The sequence below is a fragment of the Aquarana catesbeiana genome, linkage group LG08 (assembly GCF_042186555.1).
Source record: "Aquarana catesbeiana isolate 2022-GZ linkage group LG08, ASM4218655v1, whole genome shotgun sequence".
NCBI lineage: Eukaryota > Metazoa > Chordata > Amphibia > Anura > Ranidae > Aquarana > Aquarana catesbeiana.
This window is the reverse complement of record NC_133331.1, coordinates 41,838,690-41,851,485: the sequence shown is the minus strand read 5'-3', so window position 1 is coordinate 41,851,485 and position 12,796 is coordinate 41,838,690. Positions and strand designations below refer to the sequence as shown.

Genomic DNA, 12,796 nt, shown 5'->3' with positions numbered 1-12,796 from the left:
TCCCAAAGGGTCAGCTATTGCGGATCCGTCGCAACTGTACTCAGTTGGAGGATTTTATGACACAATCTAACACTTTGAAAGAAAGATTTATCCAGAAGGGTTACAGAGATGAAGACCTCACCAAAATTGTGCACGAGGTAGCCAATATCCCCCGGGAACAGTGCCTGAAGGAAAAAGAAACAGCGAGAGGGGACTCTGAGCACCAATTGAGCTTCATCTCGGGCTTTCACTATCAATACAGGGACATCGAGAACATTTATAAAAAGTACTGGTATATTCTCTGTAAAGACAAACACTTAGGAGGAATACTACCAGCAGGGCCAAAGTTCATTTACAGGAAGGCCCCAAATATAGGTGACCAGATAGTAAAGAAGATCTTGGATCCTCCCAAACTAAGACCGTTATCCTTTGATTTCAAAGGTTTTTTCTGTTGTAGGAAGTGCATTTGTTGTAAAACGGTTAGGGTCAGCAACAGAGGTATTATGAGTGTTGTTAACAGAGAAGGGGAAAGATTTGAAATTAAGGAATTTAGCACCTGCACCACCACACATGTGGTATACCTGATGTGGTGTCCATGTGGCTTATATTACGTTGGAAGGACCAAAAGACAGTTGAAAGTCCGTATTAATGAACACATCACCAACATAAAAAACGGCTACAAATATCATAGTGTATCCATGCATTTTAGAGATAAACATCAACAAGACCCCTCGCTGTTACAATTTTGTGGCATCGATGTGGTCCACCCATCCTGGAGGGGGTCCAACAGGGTAAGAGACCTCTCACAAAGAGAAACGGAATGGATATTTCGCTTTAAGAGTTTGACCCCGAGAGGCCTCAACATTGAATTGGACCTAAATTGCTTTCTGAATGATTTTTAGACAGATTTTATAGGTTGGTAAACTACTTAGTCCCCTATCCCACATATGCCCTGACGTCGTGATGAATGGGGGGCTATTTTTATGAATTATCATGTGTTAGGGATTTTATAGGGATTATTAAGTCCATGTAATTTTAATTAGCAGATATGTTAATAAACCGATCCACCATACTATCTTTAACAATAGGATTAGAGATATATGTATATTTTATATATTTTTAAATATATACCGATCCACCATACTATTTTTAACAATAGGATTAGAGATTTTTGTAACATTATATTAATAAGAGTGACCATTCTCAACTGTAGGTTGAAATTGGGTCATTTGGGCATTATGTAGTCATTTTTAATATCTACCTTATGGGTATTTTATTAATATTATTGGTTGAACACATGGATTATAGTAGGCATGATGTCAAATTGAGTCCTGAACCACATTGAATAGATCGTTGTAATATCTAGAACTGTGGGGATACCGATATTATGTATATTGTTTAGCATTGTTATGGTAATGCAGGATGTTATGTGCATATACCGCTGTAATAGGTGATTGATTTTATTTGACATGTCAGGGTTAAAATACAGCAGCAAGTCTAGGTCTGCTGTTTCTACTGACGGGGGTTTGCGCTCACGGGGACACTCGTAAGGCGCAGGCGCCGAATGATCAGGTGCGCATGCGCACTGAGACTCCTCATTCGATTGGTGAGGGGAGGGATAAAACGAATGATGGGGATCTGAAGCGGCCTATCCCATGATTAAGATGCAAGCGCATCGAAACATGTTGGGGGCGTGGCCGTATACAGGATAACACCACGTACGTGTGACAGAAGGAGGTTAGCTGCACGGATTACCGAGTGGGGGAGACGGCGTAATCTATCTAAGAGGCAAGCGGGGAGAGGGTGAGAGATACTTCCTATACGCTAGCTCATAGAGGGTCCGCCGTGACCGCATACCCCCCTGAGAGATTGATCTTAGCAGCCGGTTGAGATTACACCTGACAGATTGCTGTGGAGTTTGCTGTGGTTTTACATTTTTTTACACAATGTGAGTGAAACTGTTGAAGTGGTTTCTTTAGTGTGATTTATTAAAAGAGTTTTACAGTATTACACTATTGGAAGTTTTTCTTGTCTTCACATGGAATGATCTTCCGGATGGATAAGATTTAAACCCTGCCAATAGAAATGGACATCTATGTCTTTTAGCCTCACACGCAAGTGGAGGCATGAGGAGCTGGTGAGTGGCTGTCCATTGGGAGAGTGGTCACTGAACACAGAGGTGTGGTGGAAGATTGCACTAGAAGAAATCACACTCCTATAAATAAGGAATTTGTGGATGCACCAGTTTTTTTACTTTAGCACTGATGTGGACACGTGTTGGCACACTTGTGTGATATTGAAGAGACTTTATTTACACAGTCATTCGTATAGAAGTGTGCGGGGATGCTCACGGACTTGATGGATTTATATATATACAACAGCATCTGAGAGATATTGACACCAAGTCACATTTATTGTTTATTTCGTGGTGATTTGACACATTTTTTGGTGTGAACTTATCAATAGTATGTTTTCATTATAGCACTATTGCACGCATCATCATAATTGTTTATATTTTATATTTCTTTGCAATATACACAGGGAGGCACTGATCATAAGGTGTGTGTTAGGTTTACTTTTCCACCTTAGAGGTGGTAGAGTGATAGCGCCACGATTTAATTTGTCACGTGGGGTCTTTACTCTGATCACACGCACTTATTTAAATCTAATTTACACTATTTGTTTACATTAAGTGGCAGCTGCAGGTAGGAACTTTTAACTAGGTGATTAAGATCATCATTGTTAACCATCTTTAGCGCAGTGGGGGTTGACCTAGTATAGGAGGGATTGTTTAACCTAGGATAACCGCATATTCATATATGTAAAGGTAATTACAACCGCTTTAAGATACTGAAGCAAGAGGTTCAGAGTGGGAGCCAGGCAACTATAATTTTCCAAATAGCTTTGCAATAGAGACATTCATATTTAGTGGCAGATTTAATAGCGTGTTTTGCAAGTGACCCTCCAACATTGTGAGTGATTGCTCACCACGCTGCCCTAAAAGGGTGACGTGATATGGAAAAGGAGCCACACATGGAAACTTTATAATGTGGAAATTCTGTCACTGTTACATTGTAAAATATGCTGAGGCACAATTTGTTTTATTGATTACATATGGACATTCCAAACAAATACAATTGCTCTTCTTCATAAAAAAAATTGCTTATTACTGGGACACAGAGACGCATAAAAGTTCATAATTGTTCTAGGGCTTTGAGACCAATGCCAGATGTATTACATTACCCAACGTTTTTTGTGAAAACCACTTGCTGAAATTGCAGTCTAGTCTAAAAAGAAAACTTAATTCCTAGACAATTATTTCTGAAAAAGAGATATAAAATAAGAGAAGAGTCATTAGCCTGCAGCAATATGAAACGACTTTACACATACCTCACACCTACACGGTGTGTTCTGCCTCTCTGAGCACATTAGCAGTTTTGCCTAATGCTTTTATCCTTTGCTTGAAATTCCTGAGACAATGCCTATAGAGGGAACGGGTAGTATGTTGACTCAGCACAGAGGGATCACATCTGCATTTTTGCTGTATTGTCAGCACAATATCCAGGAGAAAATGTTTATTATATACTTGCTTAATGAGGCCTTGAAGGTTTTTTTTCTGTATTCTTATTTCAAAGTAAAAGCAGAATTAATGTATCTAATTTATCCACCATAAGCTAGTGGTATCACTTGTGTCACTTGGCCTCTGGTCCAGAAGATGTGATCTGTTGTACATAAAAGGCTGTATTTCCTCCTGTTTCCGTAAGCACATAGTTTTAATGGTGAAAAGAAAAAGTTTTTGGGTTTTTTTTTCCTTTACTTTCTGACACAGCGTTTTAATGCTTATGCTATGCTTATAGAAATCCTTTTGTGATAGCTAATATTCGTTCTTTAAAGTGTTACTAAACCTACAACAGTAAAATCAGTCTGTATATGCAGGAAAGCATGCTTGTTATAGGCAGCAGGACTTGGGAGTGCCCCCATGGAATGTGGCTCTCTCCGTGGGGGCACTCGAGAAGAGGAGGAGCCAGGAGCGACGCCGGGGGGGGGGGGTCGCCAGAAAAGGAGGATCAGGGCCACTCTGTGCAAAACCCTTGCACAGAGAAGGTAAGTATAACATGTTCGTTATTTAAAAAAAAAAAAACTTTACAACTTAAAAGCCATTGTATCCATGGAGTCAATAACCTAGCTTATACTACTAGTTGGAGAAGCCTGTAAAAATTTATAAACCAGTAACATCTGATGTACTAACCACTTAGAGGATGGGGAACAGTGAACACTTTCTTTCTCAGGTGAATTGGTTTTGCTTGAAGTCTTGACCCTGGTGCTTCTTGCTTCTGTGTTTTTCTCTGTCGTGCCATGAGCTCCAGTTTGTGGACACGTTCTTGGGAATTACAAATAAAGTCTGGTCTGTGGTGTTCTAGAGCTTCCTGTTAAAATAAAATGTATGCAAATATCCACCTGATTATCAAGACCTTGGTTTTCCTTTTGATGTGTACATTTCCTTTTTACTGTAAACTGTGCAGATCTACAAAGGAACTGGAATAGTTTTCCTGAAACGTTCACTCCAGGAATATGTAACAATTTAAAAGATCTACTGTACATATGGGGATATAACCAACCTGGCCAGGACCTTTCATCCTGTAATTAGTATATCACACCACTTAAATCTGTTTGATGAGTACAAAAATATCTGTTGATCAAGTCAGAAATTCAGAGCCATCCTGTGTCCAGCACCCCCTTCTTGTGTTATATCAAGGAGTCTAATTACACTCTTTAAAGGACAGCCCTGTAATCTTTCTGTGGGTATATAGTGTGGTGGGAGCCAGTAGTCTATATATATATAGTCATATATATATATATATATATATAAATATATATATAAATATATATATATATATATATATACACAGGTGCATCTCATGAAATTAGAATACCATCAAAAAGTTAATTTATTTCAGTAATTCTATTCAAAAAAGTGAAACTCATATTTTATTTTAGATTATTTACACACAGAGTATTATATTTCAAGCATTTCTTTCTTTTAATTTTGATGATTATGGCTTACAGCTAGTGAAAACCCCAAATTCAGTATCTCAGAAAATTACAATATTACATAAGACCAATAAAAAAAAGTATTTTTAATACAGAAATGTTGGCTTACTGAAAAGTATGTCCTTGTACAGTATAGTATGCGCTCAATACTTGGTCTGGGCTCCTTTTGCATGAATTACTGCATCAATGTGGCGTGGCATGGAGGTGATCAGCCTGTGGTATCGCTAAGGTGTTATAGAAGCCCAGGTTTCTTTGATAGCGGTCTTCAGCTCATCTGCATTGTTTGGTCTGGTGTCTCTCATCTTCCTCTTGACAATACCCCACAGATTCTCTATGGGGCTTAGGTCAGTCGATTTTGCTGGCCAATCAAGCACAGTGATTCCATGATTATTAAACCAGGTATTGGTACTTTTGGCAGGGGGGGCAGGTGCCCAGTCCTGCTGGAAAATGAATTCAGCATCTCCATAAAGCTGATCAGCAGAGAGAAGCATGAAGTGCTCTAGAATTTCCCGGTAGAGGGCTGAGCTGACATTGAACTTGATAAAACACAGTGGACCAACACCAGCATGGGGTGACATGGCTCTCTAAATCATCACAGACTGTGGAAAATGTTACATTTCATTTGGAAATGAAGGTCCCAGAGTCTGGAGGAAGAGTGGAGAGGCACAGAATTTAAGTTGCATGAGGTCCAGTGTGAAGTTTTCACAGTCAGTGATGATTTGTAGAGCCGTGTCATCTGCTGGTGTTGGTTCACTGTGTTTTATCGAGTCCAAAGTCAGTTCAGTCCTCTACCAGGAAACTCTAGAGCACTTCATGCTCTAGGAAGAAAAACTTCTACCTGCTGTGCCAGGAAAGTATGTTTTTTTTTTTCTGAACCATTACTAAATGTGTAAAAGAAAGTGAAGACCTGAGCTGTAAAGTGCATCTGTGCTTTGATAATGCTGAGCAAAGAGACGGGTTCACTTAACTGTCTCCTGCTGCCTGTACTTCTGTTTGTTCCAACCCCCCCCCCCCCCCCCAACTTTGTAAAGAAGAAGCATATGATTACCTCTCCTTCGCATGATGCAGTGTTGGGCACCAAAGCAGCTAACTGGCAGGCCCAACACAGTCACATGTAGGCAGAGACAAAGCCCTGTGCATGCCAAACAACTCGGAGCTTACACAGGGAACTTAGAAAAAACAACTGCGAAAAAAAAAGTTTGCAAAATAATTTTAAATATGATTATTTTACACATTGTTTCATTGCCCCGTTGCGCCTTGAGGCGATTCAGTTCGCATTTGCAGCTCTATACGAGTCATTCATTCATTCATTCATTCAGTATCAAATACTATCCCAAAAGCTTTATTTTACCTTGAGTTTTCATAAATGCGATTCTGTTTTTCATTCTATGCAAACATGCTAATTGCTAAAGGCAACCACTTCACATTTACTGTGGTTTCCTTGCTCTATTGTTCATAAATCAGGTCCCATTTGTGACTTACATATTCTTTCAGAAGTAAGCTAGTCTTGGTAAAAAATATGCAGATAAAGAATACAATATGATAAATTCAGCTGCAGGGCTTACTAATCAAGTAGCTTGTTTCGGGTCATGAGTGTAAGCAATGCTGCATTTTTTATGAAATGAGTAATGTTTACTGTTCAAAGAAGTGCAGCATTCTTGGAAGGGTGAGTATCTTCATAAATAAAAAAATGGCATTAATATATTTACCTGCAGACTCATTGTTTCTTGAGACACTTTCTTGCTTTTGTTGTTTTCACCTAGTTCTGGTAACGGCATGTTCTCTTTATCGGAACTTCCACGGTTACTGCACGACTTATGCCACCTGTGTCCTGCAGAAAGAAAAAGCACATATTAAAATACCATAGGAGAATTGAACTGTTGTGTATCGCATGTCTAAATTGCTATCTAGCATCATAGTTTTCCAATTTCTAACCAGCATATTTTGAGCTATAGATAGACACCCTGGACACAGAAAATGAAGCAGGTCACACAGTTATACGGCTGGCGTGACAGTACATCTCTACACAACTGGCTTTAATTTTGTAACATATTTTCTGCAAAATAATATATATAAAAATCAGAGAGTATCTGAAAAGGCCTGGTAAATGTTGAAGAAGTTACGTTTGTCTCTGAGAACCTGCTACTGCTTGTTTTTGGCATATGGACCAGGATTTTGGCAACAATCCTAACATGGAAATACCAGATAAAATTGGTAATAACAATGTAGGTATAAAGGTCCTTAATTTGGGTTATAGCTAAGGTTAGTTAGTGTTAGGTTTTCATTGATTAAATGTTAAGTATTAGGGTTAAGGTTGTGTGTTATATCCCAAAAGCAAGAAATGTAACACCTAAAAAAATTCACTTTCTTAATAATTATTTTTTGGACATGTAGTGCTACCCCTTGAGGGATAACTTGACAGATGGGTCCTCCTGACTTTCCCCAGTGATGATCTTTCCTGCCTGTCCCCAAACCTGCCAAGACACATGGTAGCGCAGTGGGCTATTACAAATATAATAACAAATATACAAATTTATTAACTGACTGTATAAACTAACACAGAAATAATCTCAACAGTAATTTCCGGACACAATAAGCCCTGCCAGCCCTCTCGGCTGCAGCTGTCTCTTTCCACTGCCCTTCCCACAGTCCACTTTTCTGGTTCTGCACCCATCTCAAACTGCAAACTCCCAGTTCTCTCAGGCGTGCCTCCCCAGTCCTCCCAACTATGCTTCACTCACCAGCCCTCCTGGTTGTGACCAGTTGTCCCCTCTGGAGTCTCTTAGCAGTGCTCTCTCTCGCTGTCCTCTCTTTGCTCTCTCATGTGCCTCTCCTCCAGTATCTCTTGCCTCCTGGCTGCACCCGAGCCCAGGCCCAAGGTTACACCCCCCCAGACGGGGGAGCTCCCTGTGGGCCCTGACAGCCTCCACACTCTCTCCCTCCAGCAATTCCACCCAACAACTCCTCCCCAGCTGGGCTGACCCTGGGTGTTTAAGGAGGAGTGCCCCCGCCAATGCAAGTTGGAGATTGGTCAAGGCTCCTCAGAATACCCTAGGCAGCTCCACCTTTCCTCTCCTCCTCTTTTTCTAGCACCTTCTAGAAAGAAGAGGGAGGTGACAGTGATGCTACCTGTGAGTCACCCAGCCCTACCCTGAGCCACTCCCAGCCCAGAATAAAAACAAACAGGCCTAGCCACTAGCTAGGCCTGCTTAAATTTCCCTACTCTAAAGAAAAATCTAACCTCTAGCACCTATCTAACTAGAGGGTGCTACAACATCATGCCCCCTAAGCCAACCGTGTCATCCTCAAAGCCTAGACCTCAATCCAATAGAAAATCTGTGGTCAGACTTAAAGATTGCTGTTCACAAGCGCAAACCATCCAACTTGAAGGAGCTGGAGCAGTTTTGAAGGGAGGAATGGGCAAAAATCCCAGTGGTAAGATGTGCCAAGCTCAAAGAGACTTATCCAGAGCGACGTGGAGTTGTGATAGCCGCAAAAGGTGGCTCTACAAAGTATTGACGTTAGGGGGTTGAATAATTATGCACATTGACTTTTTCTGTTATTTTGTCCTATTTGTTGTTTGCTTCACAATAAAAAAAAAAAAAAAAAATCTTCAAAGTTGTGGGCATTTTCTGTAAATCAAACAATGCAAATCCTCAAACAATCCATGCTAATTCCAGGTTGTGAGGCAACAAAACACGAAAAATGCCAAGGGGGATGAATACTTTTGCAAGGCACTGTTCATCAGCTAAAGTCAAACAAGCTTTTATCTCAGTGTTTTCTTTTTAATGCTTAATACTCTTCCCAATATTTGTTCATGAGGGCAAATTTCAGTGATCATTCAGCAAGCTCAGTTTAACAATTTGTATTTTCTTCTTGTTGCCAGGGGCACATTTACAATTCTCTGGGCTGTTTATCACGTACATTAGCTACATTCTTGCATAATAGACCTTACTAAACTTGTAAAAGCTAGTATTATATTATTCAAAATAAACTATAATTATATCATATAAATGTTTAACCACAGCTATCAGCAAAAAAAAAGAAACGTCTAGTAGCCACTATTGGTTTCATCCAATGCATTGACATTAGCTATATGTCACCAAAGTGTTGGTGTTGAGAAGGTACTGTATGCATGCAGCACCCGCAATGGCTGGTGGCAGGGATTATACATGGCCTTTCCTCATTGTAAATTTGGTGTGGTATAACTGTTATATGGCAGCAAACAGAATTAAATTATTGCTAAGGGCTATTTTCATACCCTCTGTCTGCTGTTTATACTACCATAAAAACTGCATTGCTGCCAGATGTCTGCATATACTGCTGGAATCATATCGTTTATGTGAGTATATATGAGAATTCTCAGGGTTTGACATTCGGTTGCTGGATTTTTGTGCATAATTCAAGGTCTTAGAGTTTTCAACCTATTCTTTGGGCAACTCCTGCAAACTAGGCTGGGAGTTTCTAAATTTATGAAAAATGTTGTTATGTTAAAGAGGAAGTAAACTTCCACCTAAGTTTTTTACCTATAGGTAGTGTAAATATCTCCTAAACATACACCGTGTAGGAGATATTTACTGTACATGCAGCCAGTGAAATCACTGGCGCATGCACTCTGAAGGCACGGCTACCTGTGCTGTTTCTTCAGAGCCCTGTACCATAACCGTTGGCTCCCGCACGCATTCCAGTCACAGAACCTTTGCCCTCTGGAGCAGGTTTTCATGAAGGATGTCTCTGTACATCGCTGCATTCATCTTTCCCTCGATCCTGACTAGTCTCCCAGTTCCTACCCCTGAGAAACATCCTCACAGCATTAATCTGCCCCCACCATGCTTTACTGTAGGGATGGTATTTGCCAGATGATGAGCGGTCCCTGTTTTCTCCAGACATGGCGCTTGCCATTCAGGCCAAAGAGTTCAATCCTTGTTACATCAGACCAGAGAATTTTGTTTCTCATGGCCTGAGAGTCCTTCAGGTGCCTTTAGGCAAACTCCAGGCGGGCTGTCATGTGCCTTTTACTGAGGAGTGGCTTCCATCTTGCCACTCTTCCACACAAGCCTGATTGGTGGAGTGCTGCAGAGATGGTTGTTCTGGAAGTTTCTCCTCTCGCCACATAGGAACACTGGAGCTCTATCAGAGGGACCATCGGGTTCTTGGTCACCTTCCTGACTATAGCCCTTCTCCCCCGATCGCTCAGTTTAGATGGGCGGCCCGTTCTAGGAGGAGTCCTGATGGTTCCAAAGATCTACCATTTACGGATGATGGAGGCCGCTGTGCACATTGGGACCTTCAATGCTGTAGACATTTTTCTGTACCCTTCCCCAGATCTGTGCCTCAATACAATTCTATCTCTGAGGTCTACAGATAGTTCCTTGGACTTCATGGCTTGGTTTGTGCTCTGACATGCACTGTTAACTGTGGTACATTATATAGACAGGTGTGTGCCTTTCCAAATCATGTCCAATCAACTGAATTTACCACAGGTGGACTCCAATCAAGTTATAGAAACATCTCAAGGATGACCAGTGGAAACAGGATGCACCTCGGCTCAATTTTGAGTGTCATGGAAAAGGATGTGATTTTTTCATTTTTTATTTTTAATAAATTTGCAAAGATTGCAAACAGACTTCTTTCACATTGCCATTATAGGGTATTGTTTGTAGAATTTTGAGGAAAATAATGAATGTAATCCATTTTGGAATTAGGCTGTCACATAACAAAATGTGGAAAAAGTGAAGCGCTCTGAATACTTTTCGGATGCACTGTATATTTATGATGTCATAGAAAGTATATTTCAGGAAGCCTTTTACAACCAGGCACTGACCAGTTAAAGAGGTAAAAAAAAAAAACAGACGTGGTGGCTGCATTGGGTTTCTTTTTTATGGCTTGTTTTCCTCTGTTTTCACCTGGTGACCTGGACAGTAACACACCTCCTGTATTAGCATGCCTCCGCTCTGGATGAAGGAACACAGGGGGCACATGTGGATGGCAACATTGTCAGTCTGGGGGGAGGGGAGTGTTAGATGTAATAGCAGATTTAGATACACTAAACAAATTGAAGCCAAACTCCAGCTTACAGCATTTTTTTTTCCATTTGGGATAAACATGGTTTTACATGAACAAATAAAAGCTGATCATTGTAAGCACCCCTGCTAGTGTTAAATTGTTTGTCTCATCCCTGTAAACTGATAGCACTGGAAGAGAGCTTGTTTCTTTTTTTATAAACAACAGACTTACTGCCTGGATCACCAAATGAAAATAGAAGAAAGAAAACCTAAATAAGAAAACAAATGCAGCCATCGCATCCAACAATTGGTAAGCTGCAATATAGTAAATGTTTGCTTTTGGCATTAATATTGCTTCAATGCCAACCTTTATGAAAACAAATCTGAAAAATACTCAAAATAGAAGAGCAGAGCTACACAGAAGCCCACTATATAGTAGCTGTGTAGTAGGTAAAGCTAAAAAAGAACAACTTCTTTAGGTGAATAGATATACAACATACAGGCTGCAATTTCTCTAGAGAAGCCTCAGTCCTCTGGAATTTTCTTCTCTATCCTTAGCCTAGCTTCCACTTTTGCACTCTGTGTTAATTTTAACTTCATTTTTTTGTCTGGTGATTGTAGTGTGCTGAACTGCATAAAACATTGGTGCCTTATTAATAAAAAATATTTTATTTTAATACAGAGTCCATTAGAAATATAAATCCAGAAAAGCAGTTTTTCAACTTTGTAAATACTTACTTTCTGATTTTCCTCTTATAAAGTCATTTGATATTGGCACTGTTCACATTTTGCTAGATACAATCCCACTGCAATGAAAAATATATGAGCTGGGGCATGGTCTGAACATGGAAGAGAATGGCCGCCTAATCCTGGAGCTCTGGCAGCCAGTGGGACACAAGATGACCCGAGCCAAGCCGAGAAAAACATGGGGAAGCCCAAGAACAGCTCTGCCTCCCACTCGCGATCCCCACAAGCATCATGCACACAATTAAGCTGCCAAATACCGGAAATGTTCCGGACATAGCCCTCCAACATGGCGGCATCTTCACAGAACAGCACACAGGCTCCCGGCCACACTGCAACCCAGCAGAGTCCAAGCTCAGAGGCACTGGTGAGCGATCTTCAGCCACCAGCACCCCCAGCTCATCACACCTCTCCTAGTCTGCACGACCTACATTCAGTGGCAACAGACATTAAGGAGAGTCTCTCGGCTGCATTCTCAGCAGCTTTCTCTGACCTGCGCCATGATATTCAAGCCATAGCAGAGAGAGTACAGGAGGTGGAAACAGTCACATCTCACCATGAGGCACACATACGCCAGCTCCACACAGTACAGGATGCCCATACATTCCAGATGAGAGAGCTACAAAGACACATGGAAGATTTAGATAATAGGGGCCGCAGAAATAATCTCAGCGGAGTCCGTGGAGTGACTGAAACAGTGGAGCAGGATAAAATTCAACAAGTAGTTAATGACCTCCTAGGCAGACCCCCTGCCACGGAGATTGGGATGGAAAGGGACAAGGGACATTGTATGCTGTTTGACTAGCTTTTGAATTAAGGAAGATATCCTTAGAAAGGCGCACAACAGAATACATATCTCATATGAGAGTGCAGATATCAAAATCTTTCAAGATCTGTCCAATATCACTCTGCAACATCGTAAAGACCTGTGCCCACTTCTAGACATCCTACACACTACAGATGGAAATATCCTTTCTGCCTCTCTGCTTCACTGGCGGGCAAAACACCATTACTAA

General features: G+C 40.8%; 1 protein-coding gene across 2 annotated transcripts in view; it reads right to left on the bottom strand.

Annotated features, from left to right (window-relative positions):
- LG08H10orf90 (linkage group 08 C10orf90 homolog) overlaps positions 1 to 12,796 on the bottom strand; it is a 367,755-nt gene that overhangs the window by 130,330 nt on the left and 224,629 nt on the right. For both annotated transcript variants that reach the window (XR_012235628.1, XM_073595738.1), the window contains exons 5-6: positions 6,741 to 6,862; positions 4,229 to 4,406 (exon numbers count right to left, since the gene is read on the bottom strand). Coding sequence is in view for 1 of the 2 variants with exons in the window: in XM_073595738.1 (XP_073451839.1) it covers positions 4,229 to 4,406; positions 6,741 to 6,862 (300 nt within the window). In the remaining variant the exon portion in view is untranslated. The remainder of the gene's footprint in view (positions 1 to 4,228; positions 4,407 to 6,740; positions 6,863 to 12,796) is intronic.